The following is a 26384-nucleotide window of genomic DNA, read 5'->3' as shown; positions in this document are numbered from 1 at the left end:
TGCAGAGCTGTGCAGCCACGTGATCAGTGGAGCCAGAGGTATGTGAGGACTGTCTGGCCTATAAAAGCATATGAGCGGCAGGTCTTTACATGCACTCACCAAGTACCTCTGCAGCTATTGGATTGGAGCCCCAGGAGTTGTTAGTGACCAGTTCCTTGTTGGTGTTCAGGGAGGAGCAGCAGAAATATGCACACTGCTCAGTGGCTGTGTTCAGTCAGTGCCAGCAGCACCAAGGAACACCAACACCAAGGGGCCACTATCCCTGCACTGTATCACCTGGAAGTGAAGACAGGGGCTGTGCTTCTTAAGAGGTGGTGCTAAGCACAGAGTGAAGTCTCAAAAGGCAAAAGGGTGCTGTTACAGGAAGAGGCAATCAGAGGAGAGATAGAAGTGTTGTTTTTCTGCCTACAGAGTGAAAATGGTAACAGATGAATGGAAAGAGCATATTTACTAAAGCAGCATACTTAGAATGAAAGCCACTTAGGAGGAATGTATGTAGGTTAGCACACTCCAGGCCCCACCTGACAGGTAATCAATTTGCAGACATTCGCTCTATCAAGATCGTGGTGCTGTCATCACACAAGTCAACCTACTGCAAAGAGAAAGGCGTTTTGAAGCATGGTGTTTTCTTTTGTTTTGCTACAGAAACTTTACAGTAGCTATACATCAAAATGTATACAAAAATATGATTCAGAGCCGTTCAAATGTATGTACTCAAATCTGCGCTAATTAATTTTAGGGGAGGAAATGGAAGAGCTGAAAAGGCGAACTGAAATGTACATTGGAATATTTCTAGTGTTGTTTTCATGAAATATTTGGAACATTCTTCTCCAGAGGGAAATAAGCTGTCTTGAAGTCTTCTTCACAGCCCTCGTTTCCTTTGGGAAGTCCAAGCAAGGCATTTTCATATTTATATTTTAATATTATATTTAGTGTGTTTAATATATCTTAATATTATATTCATATTTTATATTATCTTTTGGCTTAACCTTAATGAAATGAGGCGCAGGATACCGTCCTGCCCATCTGTCTGTCTGTCCTGCAGGTACCTCCAGTGGGGTCTGAGTACAGCTCTTCATGTTGGGTCACATCTGCAGGGAATGGAGGTCTAGCAGATGAGGAGGTGCAATTGAGGGGCATTACATTAATTAAAAAAACAAAACAAATCCAAAAAAAACCCCAAACTTGGATGTGGGGCAGATTGTATGAATTCTCTGACTTTGTAGCAAGCTCTGTGGATAACTTACGTTCTTGGCCAACCTCTAATCTGTGTCTTCAGAATGACTCAGGCATACCCATACTGTCCCCCCTGTATATTACACACTGAAAAAGCCAGAGGTCTCTGTGGCCAAGTCTCCTTCCTGACCTTTGCCAGCTTCAAGCAGACTGTTCTTAAAGCACAAATCCTGCATGGGGAGGAGGAGGAGGTCACCATGCTCCTGTGTTTGAAGTGGTGACAGTAACACAATCAGTGGCACTTTGGCACTTTGCATGGTTGTCGCACTCCATTCTCATTTGCTCTTTCTCAGCAGAAAAATCTGCAATATGAATTGATTACTGCTGCAAATGCGGTGTATCAGTCCAACTTCAGGAAGATGCAGAAGAGAATGGAGTGAAGAGCAATTTAGTGAGAGAAATTACTCAAGCTAGAGAACTTTATTTTTGTAGACAACTTAGTTGTTTTCAACTACATTTAAACACTTGTGGTAGGGCTGAGGCTCCCTTTGCTGCTGTGCTTGTGCACACAGCCCAGCACAGCTCTGAGCAGTGCAGTTGGAGTGCAAGGGGTTGAGTGGCATGGAAATTGTTGACTAAGGTGTGGGCTATAAGTTGCTGTAAGTCAAAACTGTTTCAAAACCTCGATCTGTAAATGGTATAAATGGTTTTCCTGTTAGTTTTGACTTCATATGATGTCATACAGTTGCTCAAAATATTAAAGGATTTCAAAAAATTAAAACCAACTGCAAAATAGAGCAGTGAAACCTCGGAAATGGAAAATCTACATAAAAATGAAGGCATTTGTCATCAGACAAATGCTAGATGAGTGAGAGTTGTGTCTGGCATGTGACATGCTTTTCAACATAGTAAATGATAGCATAAATAACTGCAGTTCTAACCTAAATGTTTGAGAAGGCCTTGGGTGTTACAGAAAGTTCATCTTTAAGATCCCCAACCCCACCCACCCACCCCCCATGCCCACTGCCCACATCGCTCAGTGCCACATCCCCGCAGTTCTGGAACACCCCCAGGGACATTGACCCCCACTCTCTGGGCAGCTGTGCCACTGCTTGGCCTCTCTTTCGGAGAAGAAATATTTCCTAATATCCAACCTGAGCCTCCCCTGGCACAACTTAAGGCCATGACTCTCATCCTGGGAGCAGAGGCCGACCCCCACCTCACCACCACCTCCTGTCAGGGAGTTGTAGAGTGCAGCAGTGTCTCTCCTGAGCCTCCTCTTCTCCATACAGATCCACCCCAGCTCCCTCAGCCACTCATTGTGTGTTCCCTCAACCTTTCTGCATAGGAGAGGTGCTCCAGCACTCTGATCATCTTAGTAGCCCTCCTCTGAACTCATTCCAAGAGGTCCACATCTTTCTTGTGCTGGGGGCCCCGGGCCTGGACACAGTACTCCAGATGGGGCCTCAAAGATTTCTGGTCTTTGGTAACAAATGGAAGTGCTCTTGCATGGCCAAGAAAGCTCAGCATCCCTTAATATCTCCTTCTGCACTGGAATGAGCAATTCTGGTTATGTGAGAAGAATGTCTGTCTTCTGAGCTCACTCAGGCTTCTAAGGCCACTCAGGTTCCATACTTATCCACACATCAAGACAGCATATGAACAGGAGCCATTAGATCTGTTTGAGGTCTGCCTGCTTTCTCCCAAGCACTGTTAACGAGCACATTTACAAAATGAGCACCACAGAGCTCAAAATGAGATTAACTGTCACTTTCCCAGTCATCAAACCTGAGACTTCACCCCATTGGGTGCTGCTGGTACAGGAGTGGCCCCAACACCAAACTCAGACCCATTGGCTGTGATGTGTTGCTTCTGTTGGTACAACCGAGGCTGGGAAGGATTTCTTTAGTTATAAAAGCCCTGTGCAAATTTCATTTGCAATTTGGAGAAAAGAGATGTTAAAAGACATTCTGAAAAACGGTGATTAAATGGGCAATTCTTTAGACTGTGCCTGCCCCTAGATGAGTAGTGAAATCACTGCATATTAGCTGTGTTTATACCAAGTGCATGCTCTGCTCAAAGAATGTGCATTACAGAAATTATAAGCTGCTGGGATGAGCGATCTGTCCCTGAAGACAACTGCTTCATCCCTTCTTTTGCTGCCGGAGAATCCTTTTTTTTCTCTGAAACATACACATATTTAAATTGAATACAAGCTGTATTGCCATTCCATAAGCAAATCAGCGCCCTACTGCAGTGCATCTGTGTTTTGGAGCTGATTTAAAACATCAAAGTTCCATTTTGTGAACTTCATTAAAAATCTAGAGACTATTTCCTTTCCTCTCATGCAGTGATTGTCTTAAGTATTTAAGAAGTGCTTTGTTGAAACACTCACATCTGACAGTTGAGCTGTTATTTTTTGGCAAAAAAAAAAAAACAAACCCACATTCTTGCTTAAATACTTAAGCAATATCAGCATGTTCTCTTTCCTCAGAAATGCACGTTGGCAGCATGCACTTATCTCCTTGCATTATTACTCCTTGATCTATTTGTGCAGAGACTCACGTAGGTTGCTTAAAATGCAGTCTTGGTTTTCCAATTCATTTACCCAGACAACAAAGCTTGTTCTCTGTGTTCACTATACAGCAAAGCTCCAGCGCAGGCTGAGTTTATTGTCCCAATTGCAGCTTCATTCATTGATTTGTTACTGTGCAGTTGTTTTCATAAAACAAGAAAAAGGACAGTTCATAAATACCTTTTGGAAGTCACAAGAAATGAATTCAGTAGTGACATGAGCTCCCTGCATGCTGTTCAAGGTCTGCTCAGAGCAGGTGTTAGCACTGAGTGAGCTCAGCTCATGTGTCTGCACTGAAATATGCACTTTTTCTTTTGGGATACTTTCCTGATCATGGGAGTGTCATTGTTATGAAAGTGTAAAGTGTTTAATTTAAACCTAGGTTGATGCCACTTCGATAACTGTACCTCTTGTTGCCCTGATGAAAACAGTGAGTTATCTTGTGCAGATGAAGCTGCTGTTTGACATGCAGAGCCACGTCTGTGTTTAACAAACATGCTGACCCATGTCAGTGCTTTGCATGCAGATCCACAGCGGTGTTTTGCATGTAACCCACAGCAGTGCTTTGCACACAGACCCACAGCAGTGCTTTGCATATAACTCACAGCAGTGCTTTGCACACAGACCCACAGCAGTGCTTTGCATGCAGACCCGCAGCACTGTTTTACATGCAGACCCACATCAGTGCTTTGCATGCAGGTCCACAGTGGTGTTTTGCGTGCAGATCCACATCAATGCTTTGCATGCAGACCCACAGCGCTGTTTTACATGCAGACCCATAGCAGTGCTTCGCATGCAGACCCATGGCAGTGCTTTGCATGCAGATCCACATCAGTGCTCTGCATGCAGACCCATGGCAGTTGCACTCCTGGCAGTGCCCAGCTCACCATGCCCTGTGCTTTGCTGACTGGGCAGCAGCTTCCCAGCATATGAACCTGAGGTTTGCTATGTTGCTGAAATGAGAAAACTTTCTCTTAAAACCATCCTTACCAAGGTTTAATAATGAACCCACGTTTTGTGAATGCATAACAAAATAGGGATTAAAAATTGAAAGCCTTGTTCAGGAGATGTCTGGCGGTAGCGAAGAAGCAGGGAAGCCTGTGCCACTGGGGCGAGGAACAGGACAGCTCTTGTTTAATCCTGAAGAGCTGTGCGAATTCATCTGGGACTTAAACAATTCTGAAGCCTTACCATGGATTCTGCTGGTTACATCGCATTTTAGTCTTTAAGAGAAAGATATATTTGAACGCAGTGCATCACATTCAGGGTTATGACTGATCTGAGCCCAAACAGTACAGAAGTCCACATTGTGACCTTTCGCTGAGAGCAAAATGATGCAGTCTGCTCCCAGTCTACAGGTGTTTCATCTCTTTCCATTAAACTGTGAAATTCTGCCTTTACTCAAAGGGCACGGAAGGATAGATCCTGTACATGAGAGAGACGGTGCATTTACTGGCGTCCCCAGGAGAGTCCTTAGCCTGAACAGAGTCATGTAATGCTGCCATTCTGAAACAGTAGGGAAAACAATAGCCCAGACAAACAGTTGATATTAATTTCTCTTCATAGAATAGGAATGGAGTGGAGTGGAGTGGAATGGAATGGAATGGAATGGAATGGAATGGAATGGAATGGAATGGAATGGAATGGAATGGAATGGAATGGAGTGGGGGTGGGGAGAGGAGAGGAGAGGAGAGGAGAGGAGAGGAGAGGAGAGGAGAGGAGAGGAGAGGAGAGGAGAGGAGAGGAGAGGAGAGGAGAGGAGAGGAGAGGAGAGGAGAGGAGAGGAGAGGAGAGGAGAGGAGAGGAGAGGAGAGGAGAGGAGAGGAGAGGAGAGGAGAGGAGAGGAGAGGAGAGGAGAGGAGAGGAGAGGAGAGGAGAGGAGAGGAGAGGAGAGGAGAGGAGAGGAGAAAAGGGAAGGAAGGGAAGAGAGAAGAGAAGAGAAGAGAAGAGAAGAGAAGAGAAGAGAAGAGAAGAGAAGAGAAGAGAAGAGAAGAGAAGAGAAGAGAAGAGAAGAGAAGAGAAGAGAAGAGAAGAGAAGAGAAGAGAAGAGAAGAGAAGAGAAGAGAAGAGAAGAGAAGAGAAGAGAAGAGAAGAGAAGAGAAGAGAAGAGAAGAGAAGAGAAGAGAAGAGAAAACTGCCTCTCGGCTTCATTTTCTCTAGACTGGACAACCCAATACCTTCTAGCCCTGTTACCAGCTTTGTTGCATTATATGTGAGATTTACTGCTCTGCTCAGCTAAGCTTTGATCCTGCCCATGGCTGGAGCAGAACCACTGGTCTGCAGGGAATGAGGGGTGGCACTGGAGTGCTGTGGTCTGATAGTAAACCATTTCTAGTTCTGCAGCATCAGTGGAGAATACAGCTGGTGTTGGGTGCAGCCCATGAGGCCCTTTTGTCACTGTGACTGGATGCGTGAAGGAATTTCCATTGCTCAGTCCCTGTTGCACACAGCCCATCATTTGTAACTGTCCCACTCAGCACTCAAACCGAAGGATGAGTATAACCTTGGGTGTCTTTCATCACAGTGACTGCATGGTTTCAGTCACCCTCCACTTGCTTCTGAAGGTGCTGAGGACTGCCAAGATATTGCCTGCACATAAGGAGCATTTTTGCATCTCATTAATAGCTCTCAGGAGAATATTCTGACATTCATGTGTTTCAGCTTTGGATTTGGCTTTGGAATTAGTGACCTAGATTTTGGTGTTTGTATCTCAAGGCACCCCATGCTGTCTCTGGTCAGTCTGCAGAGGCAGCCAGTGCTCTGGTAGTTGCTTTCACTAAACTTGGAGTTCAGTAACAGGGCAAATCTGAAGGTCATGGAATAAATCAGCAATCATAGAGCACTGCTCGTGTCACATTAGGAGCAGATAAAAATTCAGAGTTTTGTACTGAAAGGCCATGAAGCCCTATATGTTGAATTTCCTGTATGTTTTGTATGTTTTCTAAGTGCATACAAAACTAACTGTGAAAACTGCTCAGTTTCTACTCACCAGGGGGTATTATCTGCCTGGAACAAGCATTATGTGCTTGGAAAGGGGGGGTTCTGTTGAAGGCTGCATTGACACTGGCTGCAAAATGGAGCATATCGTTTTGTGTCCAGGCCCTAGCAAGTTCCTATACCAATCCATGTACTGGTACAGATTTGCTTTGCCATAAAGCAAGTGAATAGAGATAAATTTTATCACTTTTCTTATTAAAGAAGGGTGTACCTATTGCAAATACAGAGTTTTCTCTTTGTCCCTGCATATAAGGTTATCAAAAGCAAAGAAATGCTGAGAAAGACCTTCTAGGGATGAATAGCCTGCATTGCAGGTTATGTAGCCAGTGGACTGAAGAGTCCTAATTCAGATTTTAAAAGATGTTTTCATTATCATTCATTTGTATGGAAAAAAGCTATTAAAACAGAAGGCAGTGTAGTTAACACAAGTTTCATAGCTGTTTGTGCTGTGTTTTGCTTTTCCTCTGACAAAACAACCATTTCCCAGGTTAACTTGTCTTTGAAACTTCAATATGGTACATAATTAAAGTGAATTTAATTGTTGCTTCATGTAGCTTCCAGATCTCTTGTGCAGTCTCTCCTTAAATTGTTCCCATTTGTTTCTCCTGCAAATATCAGCCTATAGTTTTGGATCGTGGACAGCTGTTTCTGGCATCCCGATCACTCATCCATCAGTTTTGTAGCCCATAAAAGCGTTCTGTATCTTCGGACGCCGAGTTCCTAATTAATGGCAACTCAGAGACTGGTACTTTCTTAAAAGAAGGAGAAGGAGGGTGATAATTTAATTGTCCCACATAAAACCAATCACACAAAGCTCTTAACACCAAGTAAATGAAATGAATGGCAAGAGGTTTATGGAGTGGGAATGGAAGGTTGTGTAAAGAAAGCTGCTTCTGGTTGGTTCCTGTGGGGTAGCAGTTAGGTCCTTGTCATATCATATCACATCATATCATAATCATGATATCATATCATATATTCTATGATATGATTCCTTGGCGCTGACCCCAGTGGTGCTTTGTCCTATGTGCAGGAAGCAGGGAGCAGGCACAGGCTGAGCACAGAAACAAATGCAGGGCCTTGATGCTTCCAGGGACTGCATGTGAAAATACGAAAGAAGGGATGTCATCAATAGCAGTATTACATGATGCACTGTGCAAAATAAACTGATGATGATGATCGTGGCAGAGCATGCATTGCAGCTGGCCTTGTTATTTTTGCCTGAATTACAGGTATTTGTCACTGCGAGTCATTTCAGGGCCATAACTAGCCTTTGAAATGAAGCTGACACAGTTGCCACCTACCTGATAAGGCTTGCGTTGAAAATGAGAGAGCTCTGATCATATTGCTGGGTAAACTTATTAGGGAGGAGCAACCACTGCAGTTGTGCAGCAGCAGTGAGGTGGGCATTGCATAGACATGTTCCCTCTGCACTGTGCAGATAGAAGAAGGATTTGCCCATGGCCCAAGTATTTCCCCATGCTGTTTTATAGATGTAACTGCTAAAGAATACTCATTTTTTTTCTTAAGGAAAATCAATTGTCATTGTGGTTATAAATTGTAAAGAAATCACTTTAAAGACTTCCACAGTTTTTTTTTTATAGGAGTATGCAGTAGATTAATATACATGGCATTCTGTTGTCATTAATTAAAGAGATTCTTGTCTGACTTTTTGAGTCAATGAAGAAATTTATGGCTGAAATCAATAGGCCAAGTACAATGGACTACAAATGTGTTTATTTTTTATAAGCATAACTGTGCGTATGGGCAATCAATATTTAATCATCCCATTGGATTAATTTCTCAGGAAATCTATACATTTGGGTCTCGTCGCTCACATCGTGTTGGCTGATTTTGCAACAGGAGATGAGGAATAAATGCACTTTCACTGACAGCTCAGAGGAGATGGTTTCAGCCTGTTGCGATAAAATGCTGTCACACTTCTACTTTTTTTCCTTCCTCTGATGCCAGGGAAAGGCATTTTGCTGCTCTGACAGTGTTAGGGAACAAAGATCTCCACCTGTTCTAAGGTAACGGAGAGAAGTGAAGAGTCCCTGTGAAGCCCACTGTGCTCTGGATTGACTGAAGGTGGGTGTGCTCTACTGAATTAATTACAGGTTAATAAATGTTCTTTCCACCAAACCCTGGTTCTCCCTAAATTTAAAGCTCCAGACACACCCATTGGCACAAAGGCTGAAGCTTTACAGTGATGTTTTCTTCTGTATTCTCCCTTTGAAGCATTTCAGAGATGCTCAAGGCCAGGCTGGCTGGGGCACTGGACTGCCTGGGCAGGTAGGGGGCACCCATCATGTGGCTGGGGAGGGCTTCAGGGGCCCTTCCACCCAACTGTGCCATGATCCTATTTTTCAGTAGAAAAAAAAGGCACATTCTGGACATTAAGGAGACTCAGTGTCAGACAGAGAGTTTTGGGTAGATGGCTTTGATTCCCAGCTGGCTCCCACCCTTACTGGGAGCTGGAATAGATGTCCAGACTCTGCCACAGGATGGGGTGAAGAATGCAGGTGTTCCTGGTGTTTTATGGCCAAACCCTCTGAGACCAAGAGCTTGGGTTCCTCCTGCTGGGGCCTGGCTTTGCAGAGCTGTCCAATGTCATAGAATCCTAGAATCACAGAATGGCCTGGGTTGAAAAGGACCCCAGTGCTCATCCAGTTCCAAACCCCTGCTATGTGCAGGGTCACCAACCAGCAGTCCAGGCTGCCCAGAGCCACATCCAGCCTGGCCTTGAATGCCTGCAGGGATGGGGCATCCACAGCCTCCTTGGGCAACATGTTCCAGTACATCACCCCCCTCTGGTGAAAATCTTCCTCCTAATATCTAACCTAAACCTCCCCTGTCTTAGTTTGTCATGCAAAAAGTTTGAATGGATGTGAATGAATCTCCAATACTGAGAGTGCCCTGTCTGTTTCAGCATCATCGCCAGGTGCCTCAGCATCATAGACATCTTTAAAAATGTTGTGCTAGAAAACCTGTGTTTCCCTAGCTGTTTGCATAGCTCTCCAGCTCCATATTGATAGGTCCTTCGTATCTCACATGAAAAGGAGCTCTGCTTCATGTTGGTACTAGCTGCTCACACTGGCAAGCTGATGAGCTCCACGCTCATTTTCAACACTGTTGGGTGTTAATATTTGATTATTGTGCAGCCCTGGGCACTGTTGCTCTTTCCCTTGGGACTAGGGAAGGGGCTGCAGCCTTCCTGACAGCTCCCTCTGCCCAGAGGAAGGGTAGGCTGCGAGCTGAGCATCGTGGGGGTATTGGTGTGCTTTATTTGTTCAGCAGCTCAGCTGAAAAATCAGACAAGGGGACATTTTGTGTCAAACCCAGAGACAGTTTTGAGATGTTTGTGAATTGCTTTTTATGGTTTCCATGGTAAAAATAAGAATAAGAACGGAGCTGTTGTTGATTGCAAGGCAAAATGATGTGTGTTGCTTCCAATGGAGAAACACCAATATCCAGGACTAGCTTCATGTGCATAATACCAAAGTGAAACTGTATTTCTTTCAGAACGAATAAAATATTGTAGTTGCTTTATTTGCTTTTGTGTGTCAGTAAAGAAGAGGGTGATAATCCAAAGCAGCATCTGAATGTGGTGAACATTCATGACTAGTTATACTAATCAAACTGTAAATGTGCATGATTAATTATGAAAACCATTTGCTGAAGTGTTTCAGTATTCCCTTATCTGAAGGCTGAGTGTAATGGGAGCATGGTTTTTAGTAGGCCTCTGTAAGGAGTCAAAAATACCTTCACACAACAACTGGCCAACTTCAGGCAGCTGCAGGAAGGCAGCATGAACTCATACAACCTGTAGCACAATGTTCCTAGTGCCGTATTCACAAATGCAATTGGCAGCCAACTTGCTGGCATGAAACATGCTGTGGGAAAACCACTGAGCACATAAACAAGAGGGGGAATGGCTGTTTGTGAGGGTGGACAGTGATAGGACAAGGGGGAATGGTTTTAAACTGAGACAGGGGAGGTTTAGGTTGGATATGAGGAGGAAGTTTTTCCCCCAGAGAGTGGTGACGCACTGAACAGGTTGCCCAAGGAGGCTGTGGATGCCCCATCCCTGCAGGCATTCAAGGCCAGGCTGGATGTGGCTCTGGGCAGCCTGGGCTGCTGGTTGGCGACCCTGCACATAGCAGGGGGTTGGAACTGGATGAGCATTGTGGTCCTTTTCAACCCAGGCCATTCTAGGATTCTAGGATTTACTGCAAGTTTTTAGTGATCTCAGTGGACTTTTTTTTTTTTTTTTTGGCATCACCAAATTAAAGTTCTAGAATAAAACATTCTTTGTTTTCAATAACCATGAAGCTCTGCATGGAATAACTGAGAATTTCAGTTCACTCACAACTTTGGTATGCTTAGTGGAACATCTCATTTTAGTAGTACTGCACGTGTACTGTTATCTTGGTATGCATGGTAAATATTTAATGATTTTTCCTTTGTTTCCTGGAGATAGTGTCTGTAATAAGCCCAAGTACCTACAAGTAGTATTGCAATGTCAGGCCACTGTGCTGCCCAAAATGTATATAATTTCTGCTTGTCTATAAACTATCAGACATTCTAGGGACAATGTGGCACTCTCTACTTGTGATGCCTTCTTCTTAATTGGATTTTTTTTTATTTTCTTGGTGAAGCATATAAATAGCAGAAACTATAGATTTTGATGTTGAAAACACTGCAGTCTATAAAGCACAAAAATCTATGCTTTTTTGTTTTTTGTTTTTTGTTTTCCTTAATAAAACACCCTCTTGTTTGCTCCTATTGACTTTCATTGTTCTCTGAAATCCATCCATCTTGGAAACTACAAGGACTGCTGTTAATTGTGCACTAAGGCCATTAAGAGCTAGCCTTTTTCTTTTTTACTTGTCAACAGAAGTGCTTGAAAACCAAACTGCATCTCAGTTCTCCAGTATGCTCTCATTAGCTCCAAATGACACCCAAAATGACAGCTGTGAAACCTCATTGCCTGCAAGAGGGAGGGGTTGGGCACCTGTAGGAAGGAATATAATGGAGGAAAGAGGGCTGCTGGTTGTGGGGAGCTAATTTAGCTGGGTTGTTTGATGTGAGAGGATAGTATGGGCTCTGAGGCAGGGTGGTCAGTCTCCAGGAGGTGATGAAATGAGCTGAAATCAAACTTTTTTTTTTTTTTTAAGGGAACTCATGGTGCAATACAGGTCTGTGTCTGCTTCCCCTCCACTCCTGAGGTGAAGGTAGCATCTGCCTCGAAAGCTCTTACATTTGCATTCTTCTTTTTCTTTTAGGCTGGACAGCAGCGTTGGTGGGAACAGGAAATTACAGTGAATGGAAATATTCAAAAGGGAGAATTAATTACCTACAATCTAACTGAGCTCATCAAGCCAGAGGCATATGAAGTCCGTCTGACACCCATCACCAGATTTGGAGAAGGGGACTCCACTATTCGGGTCATCAAGTATAGTGGTAAGACCTTCAAGTACAAGAAAATGTATTGTGGCACTTTCTGCAAAGTTGGGTCTGCTGTATGGGTTATGGTTATTTTATGCTGCATAATGTGAACTGACTGCCAGTCCTGCAATGAGCTGCCCAAACCAGAGCAGTTTCTGTGATGTAAGGGTAAAATACAAAAAATTAATTTTATCTTCATGAATTAATCTTCATAAATCAATGTTATCTTCATTTCCAAGAGTTAATTCTTATCTTGAATACTTGTTTTGTGATGTTTTCTTCAAAACTCACTACCGTACCAAGTAATATCAGGGAGGTGTTAAATCAGTATTTTGATGTCATCTTTTTTTTTTTTGTCAGAATCAGTATATTTTGGGAAGTTTCTGTTTAATTATGAGTGATCAAAATAATCCTGACTATTCCTAATCCCAGGCAAGTGAGAAAGGATAATTCTACATATTCCTCCAAAAGTTTGTCATGACAAGTATTTGTTCACTTGACCAGGAAAGAGAGTATTTCTACATCCTTCCATTCAGTCTCACAGCATTACCAAGAATTAACTTCTAGAGCTCTGAAAATAACTCAAAATACCTTCCTCAGGGTATCAATGTAATGAAAACTGAGTTAACTTTTTTTATTTCTTGGCTGTGAAAATTGCAGTGAGTGGACACAATGCACCTTAGAGAGAAGGCAGCTCTACTGAAGACATCATTTTGCAGTTTACCATGGGAACAAGATGTGCTGAGTAGGAAGTTCTTATAATTGTGAAAGTGAAGTGTGTGCTGGGGGAAGATATTCTTAAGCATGGAACCATGGAAGTGTGAGTTTTCCTTGCTAATCCCATGGGACAGAAGCCCATGATGATCAGAGGGCTGGAGCACCTCCCCTACAAGGACAGGCTGAGGGAGCTGGGCTTGTTCAGCCTGGAGAAGAGAAGGCTGTGGGGTGACCTCATTGCAGCCTTTCAGTACCTAAAGGGAGTCTGCAAACAGAAGGGGAGTCAACTCTTTGAAAGGGGAGATAACAGCAGGACAAGGGGAAATGGTTTGAAATTGAAGGAGGGAAGATTGAGGTTGGATGTCAGGGAAGTGGTGAGGTGCTGGAACAGCTGCCCAGAGAGGCTGTGGATGCCCCGTCCATTCCTGGAGGTGTTCAAGGCCAGGTTGGATGGGGCCCTGGGCAGCCTGGGCTGGTATTACATGTGGAGGTTGGTGGCCCTACCTGTGGGGGGGGGGGGGGGGGGTTGGAGCTTCATGATCCTTGAGGTTCCTTCCAACTCAGGCCATTCTGTGATTCCTATGTTAGTGGTGGGAAGCCATTCCCTTGGGGCTTCCAGAAGCCCCAGGGTCTTCTGAAAGGTGATCAAGAGCAGAAGTTTCGTGCAGGTATTTGAGGTTTTTCTGTAGCAGTCCAGATCTCTGTGCCCATTGTGATAGGTAGGCTTGTGTCCTTTGCCCTTCCTGTTTACCTTGAATTTTCTCCCATGACATAATCACTGACCAGTACTCCAACCACAGGACTACGGGGGGGGAAAAAACAACCACACTCAGTCACAATCTCTACTGTTAAATGTGGTGGTTGGCTGCCCTGCCTGCGGCAGTTGAGTTGGAGCTTGATGATCCTTGATGTCTTTTCCAACCCAAGCCATTCTGTGATTCTGTGATGTGCTGCACTTTAGTGGTGGTTGTCCTCTGGCAGGTCTCAGGAAGCTGACTCAGGTCTCGGCTGTGGCTCGCAACCGTACTGAGTTTGAGCCATCAGTGAAGCATCATGTAATTTGCATTTGTAGCCCCAAGCTGGCAAGGAGAACATTCCCATGCAACATAAAAAGACATTTGGGCTACAGCAAATTTCTTCTGCTAGAATCTGCCATTAGCACAGATGTGAATGACATCCCTTTTCAAACATGCTGATTGGGCACCAAGCATAATCCAGCTGCCCAGGAGAGATGGAGCCATCATGTTGTGCCCCACGTAGAAGGTTGCTCCTGCTTTGGTGCTCAGTATCATTGTTCTGGTGTCAAGAAATGCAGTTTAAGAAACAGTGAGCCAGGTGCTAATCAATAGGATAAACTTAGAGTGACTTCTCTTTGAAGAGGGGTTCCAGAATCACTGAGGCTTTGTGTGCTTCAAATACACATTTTATCTCATCATTTGTCCAAGCGCTGTAGTGTCAGCTAGCTATTACCAGGCTAATTTTAAGTGTGTTATAACTCCAGCTATAAAAATAATGATACTGCATACATTATTATGGTGCAAATCCAATAGTTATAGTCTGAAATCTTAGAAAAGCAGCTAATGGGCTAGCAGCATGCACAGCAGCAGATCAGAATTGAAGTAGAAGTAATAATAAACATTACCCAGAAAATAAGACATCATGCGAATGTTTCTTAAATGGAGAAGATAATTTTTGACAGATTTCTCCCCATTACATTTGTTGAGACCTTAAGCATACACATGCACAAAAAAATAATCCAACCACAGTTGGCTCTTCATATTTTCAATATAGTCTCATCCTGTATATGTGTGTGCAATTTTGATCAGTACCCTGCGGGCACGCTGGACTTCAGCCACATCACTTCACATTTCTCACCCCACTGTTTGGGAAATACTTTTTTGGGGACATACAACAGTTTAATACCTTGCAGTATCACTGGGTTGCTGAGGTTGGAGGCACTGCTGGAGTTCATCTCATCCAGCCTACTGAGAGCAGGCTGCCCAGGGCCACATACAGTTGGGTACTGACTGTCTCCAAGGATAGAGACTCCACAACCTTTCTGGGCACCCTGCACCAGTGTTTGACCGCCTTTAGTGTAGACAACCTTTTTTTCCTCATGTTTAAAATGTATGCTTTTGTTTGTATTGCTGTTAAGGATTCCCACCAAAAACATGTTTTTCCGTATTGTAAGCAGATAAATAAGACTTCACCCCATTTTAAAGAAATGCAGCCAGCATGAAAAGCAGATGAGACGCATGATAATTAGAGCTGCTAAAAATGGTAGCAGTGTCTTTTGCCTTTAGTGAATGCATTCCCCTTTACACTTGAGCTTCAACTTGGTGCAAGTAGGGAACAGACAGACCATCTCTCTGTGACTTTAGGGACAGTCTTAGATGAGGTGTCTAACTTACAAATCACTGAAGTTAGGCCACATTACTCCTACCTGTGCAGTCATTTTTATTGGGTTGTGCTGCAGAGCGCATTGCATTTTAAATTAAAATCCACAAATGGAGCTTAATGGGGAAAATGCTCGTATATAAACAACAGCTTCCAGTGGGCTAGCCTGCTGGTAGCCATCTGAATGTCCAAAATGATGAGACTACAGTACTACCAAAGCAGGAGAAGCATTATCAATGAGCTCTTTACAGTACACCCTGCCATCCCAAGCTGGAGCCACATACGCAAGACAAAACCTCCCTATTATCCTAGCCCACAAATCAAAATCTCATGCATGGTAGAAGCGTTTCATGGGGAAATTCGTTGCCTGTCATGAGTTATTTTCTCCTCCACGCAGAGGAGTGGGAGAAAAGAACAATCATTACAGTAGGAGTGACATTGATAATTACAGCCAGACATCACTTGACAAATTCTTTGGTAGGTGCATATGTTACTCTGCTAGTGATCACAGTCTGGCAAGTAAATACTAACAGGGCAGTTTAAGTAGCGAGTGTTTTGAAGGCTGGTACAAAACAGAGAAGTCTTTTAGTAACAGGTTCAGTGTAATCTCCATCACTTTACATAAATCTGTGTCAGCCTCCGTGATGCAAACAAGCAATAAGGTCCTCCAGCTATTCCAATTAACACTATTTCAGATATGCGCTTATTGTTAAATATTTCTAACCAGTGTTAAACAAGCAAGTTAATCTCATTTCTGTGAATGAAGCCTGAATGGATTGCTACAAATGTATGTAGAATCAGCCCTCTGTGACATGGCAGGTAGATGATGGCTGCCAATCACTTCATAGCCTTGCCTGTCTATTCTGATACAGGTTAGGAGCTTCCCAGATTCTGTATGGAAGAAGTATATGTAACTGTTTCATTTATTATTATTTTTACTGTTATATTTCTGGGTCCCACGAAAAGAAAAAAGGCATCAAATAGAGCATAAGTTACAGGATTTATAAGTATACACAAATGTAAGTATGGGGCTGATTTATAAGTAGTATGCAGTTACTTGCCATTAGGGGAAGAAGAAAGACTTGTCTGCATAGAGAATCAATATCTACACTGAAGACTGCTTTCCTCTATGCAAACCAACTGCTTTTAGAGGTATGGACTCCTGATCCTCGTTAAAGCTTTTAGATTCTGGTTGTAATTACTGTAAGTAGACAGCAGTTTCCAGTATTAGAAAACACAGCAGCTGAATACCCAGCATACCTACCTCTACCTTTATGTTCCTCCCAGTCAGTTTGTAACTATGTTTTTAAAGGGAGGGCACAATGTCTCAGTGTCTGCACAAGTTCCTGAACAAGGTCTGTATCGGGAAGGATCTCTGGGACACATCACTGTATAAATGCAGTTACATGCAACACGAGGGCAGGCATTAAGAACAAACCATCTGCCCACATTTTTCTGCCATCACCTGCACATGTACAGATCACTGAAAAGTGAAGTCATCCAGCAAGCTGAGATTCCAGTGGGCTTTATTCCCTGCATACTGGAGAAAAGGCAGAGAGATTAAGGGATGATCCGCCTCAGCTCTACCCGAGCTCACATCCTTCCTGATGCTTGGTTCTCCTCCTGAGATCCCCAGCATTAAGCCAGGCCAGCAGAGCAGAGCAGAGAGAGCCCTCGTAGGCACAAAGCCTTTCCAGATGTTCCCAGCCCAGCCTTGGGAATTGCTCCATCAGTCATCCGTTGGTTTATCTTTATGGCTAATTGAATGAGCTGCCCTCACACTGTGCACACAGCAGCCTCACCTTTCAGCAGTGAGACCTGGAGCTGTCACGCTTCATTGCAGGGCAGCTTAGTGCACTACTTAGGGGAGTGAGCTTTCTGGGTTGCTTTAATTTCAGTTTTATTTTATTTTTCTATTGTTGCTAGGTAAGTTCAGCCTAACTTCTTCAATTTGCTTTTCTGCTTTTGTCCATCAGTTTGAGCTGCAGCTAGCTTGGCAAGAAGCTCTTTTCACTCTGCTGTGTGAGCAATCTGAGTAGCATGACTCAAGGTTACGCACTGATGATAGTTTCCATAAAAGCCTGTGCGTTAGTTACAAAGCAAGCATCACTAAACGTAGTTTCCAGCAATTTCAGCTAATTCCAAGTTCAGTCGCTCAAGAAGCTCACAAAATGAATGTTTCTTGGAGAATGAAAGGTAATTTGTTGGTAAAAGCTATGAGGTTGTCTAATACAATGTAATGACTAAGTTTCTTAAAATTGCACAGGGGCAAGTCACTGTTCATTTGTTTCAGTGAGGAAAGATCAGATGGCAGTCACTAAATTAGACCTGTTTTAAAAACTTCAGGTCGAGGTTAGAGCTAAGTAGAAACCATGACTGAGTTCAGAAACCAAGAGTTCGTGTCTCTGAACACAGCTTGGGAATGGCAGCGAGACATGGAGCAACACTTAGATGGAAATCAGGGGTTACCAGATGGACACATCATCTGGAGATAAAGCTTTATTTCAAATGCTCTCATGGTAACATACAATTCTAACGGTGGAGGCTTAGCATCCTTCTGTCTCTCATGTGCATAAGTGCTTATAGCAGAAGGGCTCTCTTTCCTAAGTCTCCCACCCTCAAATATACCCTTCTACAAATAGGCAGCACAGAAATGAGTTTTGTTTCTCCCTCAGACCTAATTTCCAATGTTTAGCATTGTTCAGGTCAGTCTGGGTGTAAACTCGAGTAACGCATCCCATGGTTAAGATATCTGTAAGCATGACTAAGGTTTGACTTTCATCCTGTTCCATCCTCTGGCTGATAGGTGAAGCTCAGTATTAAAGAATTAGGAATTTAGAGCTTTTCGTGACTTTGCTGAGGTTCTGTTCAACAAGCATACATGTTTCATCACCTGTGCCAAGGATGCCCAGCACCAGTCATCATGCTCAGTCACAAAGGGCACTGCACAGGCACAGAGAAGAAGAGACAGAAATAATATTTTTCAGCAAAGTTATCTCAAAACCTCTTTGCAATGGTGGAAATTTGTTTTTGATGCGTCCCAAGAGGAGGAATGGTCCCTGCCATGGGGCAGGGAATAGGCAGAGGTGGATGCATTGGGGATGGCAGAACTGCCCTGTCGCTTCTCCATCTCCAGGAACACAGCCCTGGAAAGCAGCATCCATTGGGCATGGGTGCTGCAGTGCTGGCAGCCCTGGGGACAGCACGCCTCACCTTCCTTTGTCTTCTAGAATGTCTTTAAAATATTTCCCTCAGAAGAGGATTTATGCAGCAGCAGGCTTGCACTTTTTTTTATTATTATTTATTTATTTATTTATTTTGCTTAATTGTGTCTCTTGGCCTAATTGGATCGAACATCTTCCCTCCAACTTGTGCTTTTGTTTCCTGCTGCTTAAAAAGAAAATTGGGATTTCTGGGAAGAATGCAAGCGCTATCCATTCACAAACTGAAGAATAGTACTGTTTATTTAATAGAAGAATAGTTTGTTACATTAAATATCCATGAACACTGGTAAGACCAACAACTGAGTAAGGCATGATGCAGAACCTCTGCTTCAGATGAATACATCCTTCCTGTGTCTTTTGTTGGATTCCTGCACGAAGGCATCACCCTGAAGTTTTGCTTTGCAGCTGTCCTCTTCCATACAGTGTCTGTGCCAATAATCTGGCTTTGATGCTTAATTACAGCATCTCATTCCCCAGGCTGCACGTGGTAATGATGGAGCACGTGTAATGGGTGGAAGAGGTTTTTCTCATGAAAGCCATTGCCTTTGGCTTGTCAGGAAGCTGCAAAACTTGCTCAGAAAGGACAGCATCAGTTTTGATGACTGTCTTACTGTGGAATCCGTAATCAGGGTCCTCAGGAAGGGGAAGAATGATCAGTGGGCAATTTAGGATCATCTGCGTGTTGGTTAATTAAGTTTTTCCCCTTGTGCTAATTTTATTTTTGCTCTCTCTTTCAGCTCCAGTAAATCCACACCTACGTAAGTATTTCTCTATCTTTGTTTATCTTTTATTTTTTATTTTTTTTATTTTTATTTTGTGTGTGGGACATACTCTGATGTTATTCTTGCTTTTAATCACATACGCTGAAATGCTCCTGTAAATGGAGTGGGACTCTTCTATTATTGCTGCCGTGGTGCAGCCATAGGCAGGCAGAGAAGCAGCAGCAGGCTGTGCAGGCGGCCTCTGTCTGTCTCTCAGATGATGGCCAAACTTTTCTGTAAATTTTAAACTTATTTGCTGAAGGTCTTGTGAGATGCATTAATAATTAATCAGGGCTCGGTTTAAAGCTCGTGGGAGCTGAAGGATCCAATCTCATTGACTTAAGTGAGCAGTAGATGAGGCCGTTGCTAATTAATGTATTAAACATATACTCTCTGATGTTAAGAAAAAAAAAGCATTGCAATCCCATGTGCTTCCCGCTGTAATCTTCTATGATTTCCACATCTGAAATTGTCTCATTTTCAGAATGTCTCAATTGCACAGCTCAAAGCAGCAGCTCTGCCAGGCACATGGCTCAGTGCAGGGGGCACCCAAATCACCCTTCAGGTCAAAACCCTGCTGGCTCCAGGGAGAGAGACTTCTGGCAACCTGCCCACCATTTCCTTCCTCTGCTTCTGAGTCTGCCTTGCTGTGCACCTCCGCTAATGGGAGATTTTGCCCACCGGGAGCTATAGGGCACCCAGTGGCATTTCTTTCAGAAATGGTTAAATATTGATGGCTTGCTTTTTTCCCCAGTGACATCTTGAGTGAAACCCTTTGACAGGAGAGAAATCTGCTGGGAAAGAGAAGTTCTGGCTCCCACAGCAAATTCAATCTCATCTTTATCCATGCTTTCTACAATCTCATTTTATGTCACTGGAAATGCAGGATGAATGGTGATGTTGTGTGTTATATAACACCAAGCAGCTTCTGATTCTTTCTAAACCCATTGGGCCAAATTCTATCTTTGTTTACACCACTGTGAATGAAGGGTAGGTGCGCTATTCAACTGGGAAAAATACCTGGAAACTGAAGCCACACCTTCCTGCTCAAATTCTGGAATAATCATGTGGCAGAGAACATTTGTTCTCGTGAGATTTCTGCAGTAGATAAGGAAGTAGCATTGATTGACTGAAAAATTGAGATTTTGCCTTAGAACTGCTTTTGTGCGTGTGTGACATAGCAATAAGCTGTTCAATGTAAACAGTTTACAGTAGATCAAACTCCTGTACACTGTAGTCCAGTACCTAAAGGGAGCCTATAAACAGGAGGGGAGTCAACTCTTTGAAAGGGTAGATAACGGCAGGACAAGGGGAAATGGTTTTAAGTTGAAGGAGGGCAGATTTAGGTTGGATATCAGGGGGAAGTTCTTTACTATGGGAGTGGTGAGGTGCTGGAACAGCTGCCCAGAGAGGCTGTGGATGCCCCGTCCATCCCTGGAGGTGTTCAAGGCCAGGTTGGATGGGGCCCTGGGCAGCCTGGGCTGGTATTACATGTGGAGGTTGGTGGCCCTGCCTGTGGTGGGGGGTTGGAGCTTTGTGATCCTTGAGGTCCCTTCCAATCCAAGCCATGCTGTGATTCTACAAACATTTAAGAATTTCATATCAATGAGTGCAATTATGTTACACTTGAATAATGGAAGTCATAAGATGTGAAAAAGTCATTCAACTTGAATTTTACGGAACAAGAATTCGTATTAGAATGAAGAGCCTTACACCTTGAGAGGGGTTTCCTATTTTGCCATGATTGACAATAAATTTATTTAATAACTTCTGCTAGAGTGGGTTTGGACCTAAAATTCACCCCTGTCCTTAATGGTGTTTGGGACCATTTTTGGTACACAGCTCCATCAGTGCTCAGAGCCCATCCCCTGACCTTGGCTGTCTGCAGGGATGGGGCACCACCACCTTTCTGGGCAACCTGTGCAGTGCCTCACCATCCTTCGTGTAAAAAACTCCTTCCTTATCTCCAATCTAACTCCCCCCTCTTTTAGTTTGAAGCTATTTCTCCTTGTCCTGACACAAGTGATACTGCTGAAGAGTCTGTCTCCTTCTTTCTTACAGCCCCACTTCCTGCACAGGGGAAGTACAGAGCTAATCCCAGGGAACTACTTTCCATTTGTATTCATCTGTTATTTTGCACAAGGTGTTTAGTGCCAAGAATATTTAGCACTAACCTTTTCCAATGCATTCCAAATGGCAGGGTTCCACGTGAAACTGGTATTTTCATATTAGATAAATGGCAAACTTTTACTTGCCTTTCTTCATCTAGCCCGAATGCATTAATTTGTTTCACTTGAAGAAAAGGCTGATGTGGATTTTGTTCTGCTGATGTGGTGGAATTTCTTAATGAAGCTCTGAGGGCACAGTGTGACACGGAAATGCAGCTTTTAAGGAACTGGAGGGGCAGTGGTAGGAACTGCTGAGTAGCTGGGAATGTCTTAAATCACTTTGCTGCAGGACTGGATCTGATAGGCAGAGTTTTACACCTTTCGTCACTGTTTGGCCCTTTCATTTTGTCTCATTGTGTAGAAGCAGCACCTTGCATGCTATAGGAAGGGTATGCGTAAGTGGAAGCCCAGTGTAGTGTCAACCAAGCAACACGTGTCAGAGTGCTTCATTGGTGTCCTTGCTCATTCAAGAGCTTTGTCAGGGTCTTTGTGTTCTCCTCCTGCTCTTGGGGACAACAAAGAAGGTGTCGGTCTGCACCTATTCTCCTTGGAAGGACTGTGGATGGAGTCCACAGCCCAGGTGTTCCTCGTGGCCTCCTTCTTTCATGTGCTCATCTCTCAAGCAGTACTGCTGTAAGGCCACTGTTTGTGTTTCTTCTCTGTGGTGCTTATGGAGGTGCTCCTGTGCCAAATGGTATTGTGTGTTCCCTCTCCACCATTCCAACTTCAGCATTCAAAAAGCACTACTTCCAGAATCAAACTGAAGTCCTGAAATGGGCTCCTCATTGCCTTGATGGCTTTCAGCCATGTTTCTGAGTTAATTCTCCTGGAGGATCTAATAAAGGCAGTACATTGATCAAGAAATCAAGCCTGAGGTGCTAATGGGCATGGAGGTTTCTGTGGACTGGGTTTTTGTGGTAGCCTGGTGTTTGGAGCAGTGCTTTGTGCTGACTGCTATGCAGCGGGAGGTTTGTGTTGCTCAGCATGAGCAGAGGCAGAATGAGGAAGGCTTGGAAAGCTCTCCTAATGCACCTGGTGGATTGGGAGGAATTGTCAAGCCTGCTTTTTCAGTTTGCAGCATTATATGATTTTAAATAAGCTTCAGAGCAGCATCCTTGCTTAGCAGTACATATCCAAGCTAAGCTCCAGGTCCCTCTGTCTTTACTGATTTGAAGTGAGGCTCCAGTGGCTGAAGAGGATTTATAGTTTACTGAAGCCCCGAACCTGCAAACATTTATACACCTTCTCAATTTAACACAGATGAATAATCCCATGGTGCCTGGTGTTAGAGTACCTCCTAACAATGAATATAAATTGCACCCCTATAACGAATGCTGTAGCTTACACAGTATGCAGACAGCTGCGTTCTCCCAGGAGAAGAGGGATTTGCTTGTTTTCTCAGATAAATCAATTGACTTTGCTGGAAGAGTAAACTCAGCAGGAACTGTTTGTGTGTATAAAATTAAGCTTTTGCACATTTTGCTACACGGGGCCTTATTCTGTTCTGAGATGAAAACTGAACCTTGAAGTTCTGGTTTGTTTGGTTCCTAAATGCCTGATTATAGGACTTCCCCAACCCATTATAACCTGGAGGTGGAATCATTGGGATGGTGTCTGACAGACCTGCTTCACAAAAGAGAGGATCCCAATAATCCTGATGGAGGATCATCATGTCTACTCGAAATAATATTTCCTCTTAGTCTAGCCATTATTTGTTTCCCCATCCCTATTGATAACTAGGAGTAATAAAGAAATATCACATTGTAGACCACGTTTTCCTTTTGAAGAGGTGCTGTATGCTTCTCCTAAGTGTTCTTATCCCTAAACCAAAATAACCTACGCTTCATTTTTTCCCCCACAGTTCATGTTTTATAGACTACAATCCATTCTTCTCAATCTTAGAAAATTTAGCTGGGTCAGAAGAGACAGTGTCTCTAAGGGCTGTTATGTATAGCTGAATATGTGAAGAGGATCTAGAAAAGGCTGAATATAATTAATTTCGAGTAGCATCAACACATGTTGATGACTGTGCCTTTTTTCATCAGGGTCACCTAAAAGAGAACATACAATCAACAGCAGAGAATGGTGTAAAATAAATGTATATCTATTTCCAGTGCTGTTAATGAGCACCATCCTACAATGTGTTTAAAAACCGTTTGGATGTGGTGCTCAGGGACATGATTTAGTGGAGGGCTGTTAGAGTTAGGGTAGTATGGTGAGGTTGTGGCTGAACTTGATGATCTTTAAGGTCTTTTCCAACCTGAGCGATTCTATGATTTTAATACATTCATTCTCATGGAGGGGTAAGCAAGCATCGAGTGTTTCCAGGCACTAAATCTCCTCTTTTGCTGTGTTGGCAGGAGAGTTCCACTGTGGGTTTGAGGATGGTAACATTTGCCTTTTCACTCAAGACGATACGGACAACTTTGACTGGACAAAGCAAAGCACTGCCACTAGAGACACAAAATACACCCCCAACACGGGGCCAAACGCAGACCGGACTGGCTCCAAGGAAGGTAAGCTCCAGGGTGCACCCATTCCTCCTGCACTGGGAGCTCTGCAGCTGCTCTGGGGTTTGGGATCTCCAGCCAGCTGTGTCCTTCCTAATCACACCAAGATGAGCTTACCTCAAGGACTTCAGAAGGAAACTGCCAGAGCTGAGGCATGCAACCAGTCCCTATCAGAGCCCGCTAACAGCGCCGTTAACCATCTTGTATTATTTCTATTGTGCCATTTCCAAGCGATCACTTTCACGTTACAGCCTCGTGGGGAAATATTCTAGCAAGTCTTGAACCATTCTTCTGTTTCATGTCATTTAAATTCTAACTTGGACTCTCAGACTATCACAGCGAGGGTTCTTTGCCCCGTTTTTGCTTTGGGTGTTGCTAAAACATGTAATTTTCAATCTGCTACTCCTGTTAACAGAAGTGTGCCATCATGACTGTGGTGTTTATTTTCATTTGAAAAGTCAGACATGTTGTGCTGAATTTATCAAGTACTGCAGTAACTTGAGCTATTTTATTGTGTGCCCCATGCCCTCTATTACCAAGAGGGAAAAAATCATACTGCATCGTATTTGCTTGGTTGGATTAACTGAGTACTCCGTTGTTAGCGCACTCCAGAATAAATGAATGCTTTCTCCCTGTGAGCCATTGAGCTGGGATTGACGTGGGCAGTTCAAAATGTTCATTGGAAGGTTTCCATCAAGATATTTTTTTTACCTTATCTTAAAAATTCTTCCCTCTCATTGTTTGTAGGAACAAACTGCAACCTTGAGTCTGAAGTCTGAACCCCATCATAAAGATTTTTTCTTTTCTTGAGCATATACGATGTTATATCAATATGAAGTTGTTTATGAGTACTGACCTGCAAGCCCTGATTTTACTTCTGGTAGAAAACATCTTTGAATCAGCTGTGGAAAGCACACGGGCTTAGTGCACAACAAATATGACCCAGAAACCGTGGTGTTATCAAGTGAATGTGGAAAATTAACCAAGATGGCCCAGTATCTTCCTGTGTGTGTATTGTGTTGGGTTTTTAAGACCACAGCATAACAATTTTCATTTGTCCTTTCCCAGGTTTCTACATGTACATTGAGACGTCACGCCCCAGGCTGGAAGGGGAGAAGGCCCGACTTGTCAGTCCTGTTTTCAGCGTCGCTCCAAAGAACCCCTATGGAGCTACGAACACAGCCTACTGTTTTAGCTTCTACTATCACATGTATGGACAGCACATAGGTAGGACAAAGCCAACGACATTGTCTTTTCACTTTGGGAGAAAGAGCAGGAGAAATGTCCAGTTGTATGGGAGGGAAATGCAGGAGCACTTCCAAAACCAGCTACAGCCAAGGCTGGCAAGAGAGGCTCCTAAGAGCATTCTTTTGGCCATAAAACTCTTCCCCACAATCAGTATGCTAGCAGGAATCCTCTAACGGTCAACAAGAGCATGTTGTGTACACATGGGGTTTTGAGCAGGGACTCTTGAAAGTGCAAAGATTTGCAAAGGCTTTGCCTGGTTTTGAGTGTTTTGCCTGGTCACGGTGTGTTGAATCTCTCCTTGCAAGTTTAGGGATGAAGCAATTAGCAGCACAGCCCGTGTGCTATGCAGCAGCACACGGGTCCTAAAGGAAACCCTTGAACAATTCACTCAAAAGCTGCCCCGACTCGGTGTATTTTTATAGATACTTTCAAGGGCAAGCACATCCTCGTAGTGCATTCTGGTGGTCGCTTTGGGAAGCTTTTAGCTGCCTGCAGGCAGAGCTCGGGTTATAAATAGAGCAGACAGCTCGCTCCGTTCTGTTAGCTGTCTGCACTGCTGAGCACTCAAATGCAGCCCCCGGTGTAAGTTCTGCTTGCTCCGCGTTGCAGGAGAAAATGGAGCCATGCCATGCTGAGTGAAACGAAGCACAGAGTACTCCATGAGCCTACTTCTGCTATAGGACAGTGAAGAGCAGAGTTATGACCGTGAAGGGTCAAAAAGTTCTTCTGGAACTTCTTAAAGTTGAGATAAATGTAAGAACAGCAGCCATTGAGACTGACATCTGCCCACGAAATAGTGACCCCAAATTTTTGCAGTTTTGGTCTTTCTCCTGGGCTGCCCTTCTGTCCTTCTCTGTTTAGGCTGAAATTGTTCTTTTCTGTGTCATTTCCTGAGCTGACACGTAGAGTGCTGCCTGACAAGGGAGCTGACCCACAGGTGAAGATGGTGACAGTGACAGTTAGCGATCCAGTGCAGAACTGTACAGGTTTTTTTTGTGGTGATGTGGACACTTGGATGTCAAAAAATGAAATTCCTCAATGTCACTTCTCTAACGTTAAAAAGTACAGATGACATCATTTTAGCTACTGTTTAAAGTGGTCTCATTTTGAAACCAGAGAGGCTGTGGATGCCCCGTCCATCCCTGGAGGTGTTCAAGGCCAGGTTG

At 43.7% G+C, this 26384-nt stretch overlaps 1 protein-coding gene across 2 annotated transcripts in view; it reads left to right on the top strand.

Moving 5' to 3' along the window:
* The window catches only part of MDGA2 (MAM domain containing glycosylphosphatidylinositol anchor 2), a 362730-nt gene that overhangs the window by 322150 nt on the left and 14196 nt on the right, over window positions 1-26384 (top strand). For both annotated transcript variants that reach the window (XR_005860157.2, XM_025150963.3), the window contains exons 11-15: window positions 4134-4181; window positions 12031-12208; window positions 19269-19289; window positions 23821-23976; window positions 25039-25197. Coding sequence is in view for 1 of the 2 variants with exons in the window: in XM_025150963.3 (XP_025006731.1) it covers window positions 4134-4181; window positions 12031-12208; window positions 19269-19289; window positions 23821-23976; window positions 25039-25197 (562 nt within the window). In the remaining variant the exon portion in view is untranslated. The remainder of the gene's footprint in view (window positions 1-4133; window positions 4182-12030; window positions 12209-19268; window positions 19290-23820; window positions 23977-25038; window positions 25198-26384) is intronic.

The sequence above is a fragment of the Gallus gallus genome, chromosome 5 (genome assembly GCF_016699485.2).
Source record: "Gallus gallus isolate bGalGal1 chromosome 5, bGalGal1.mat.broiler.GRCg7b, whole genome shotgun sequence".
Classification (NCBI taxonomy): domain Eukaryota; kingdom Metazoa; phylum Chordata; class Aves; order Galliformes; family Phasianidae; genus Gallus; species Gallus gallus.
Note: the sequence above shows the minus strand (reverse complement) of the source record. Positions and strands in the feature narration are given on the sequence as shown.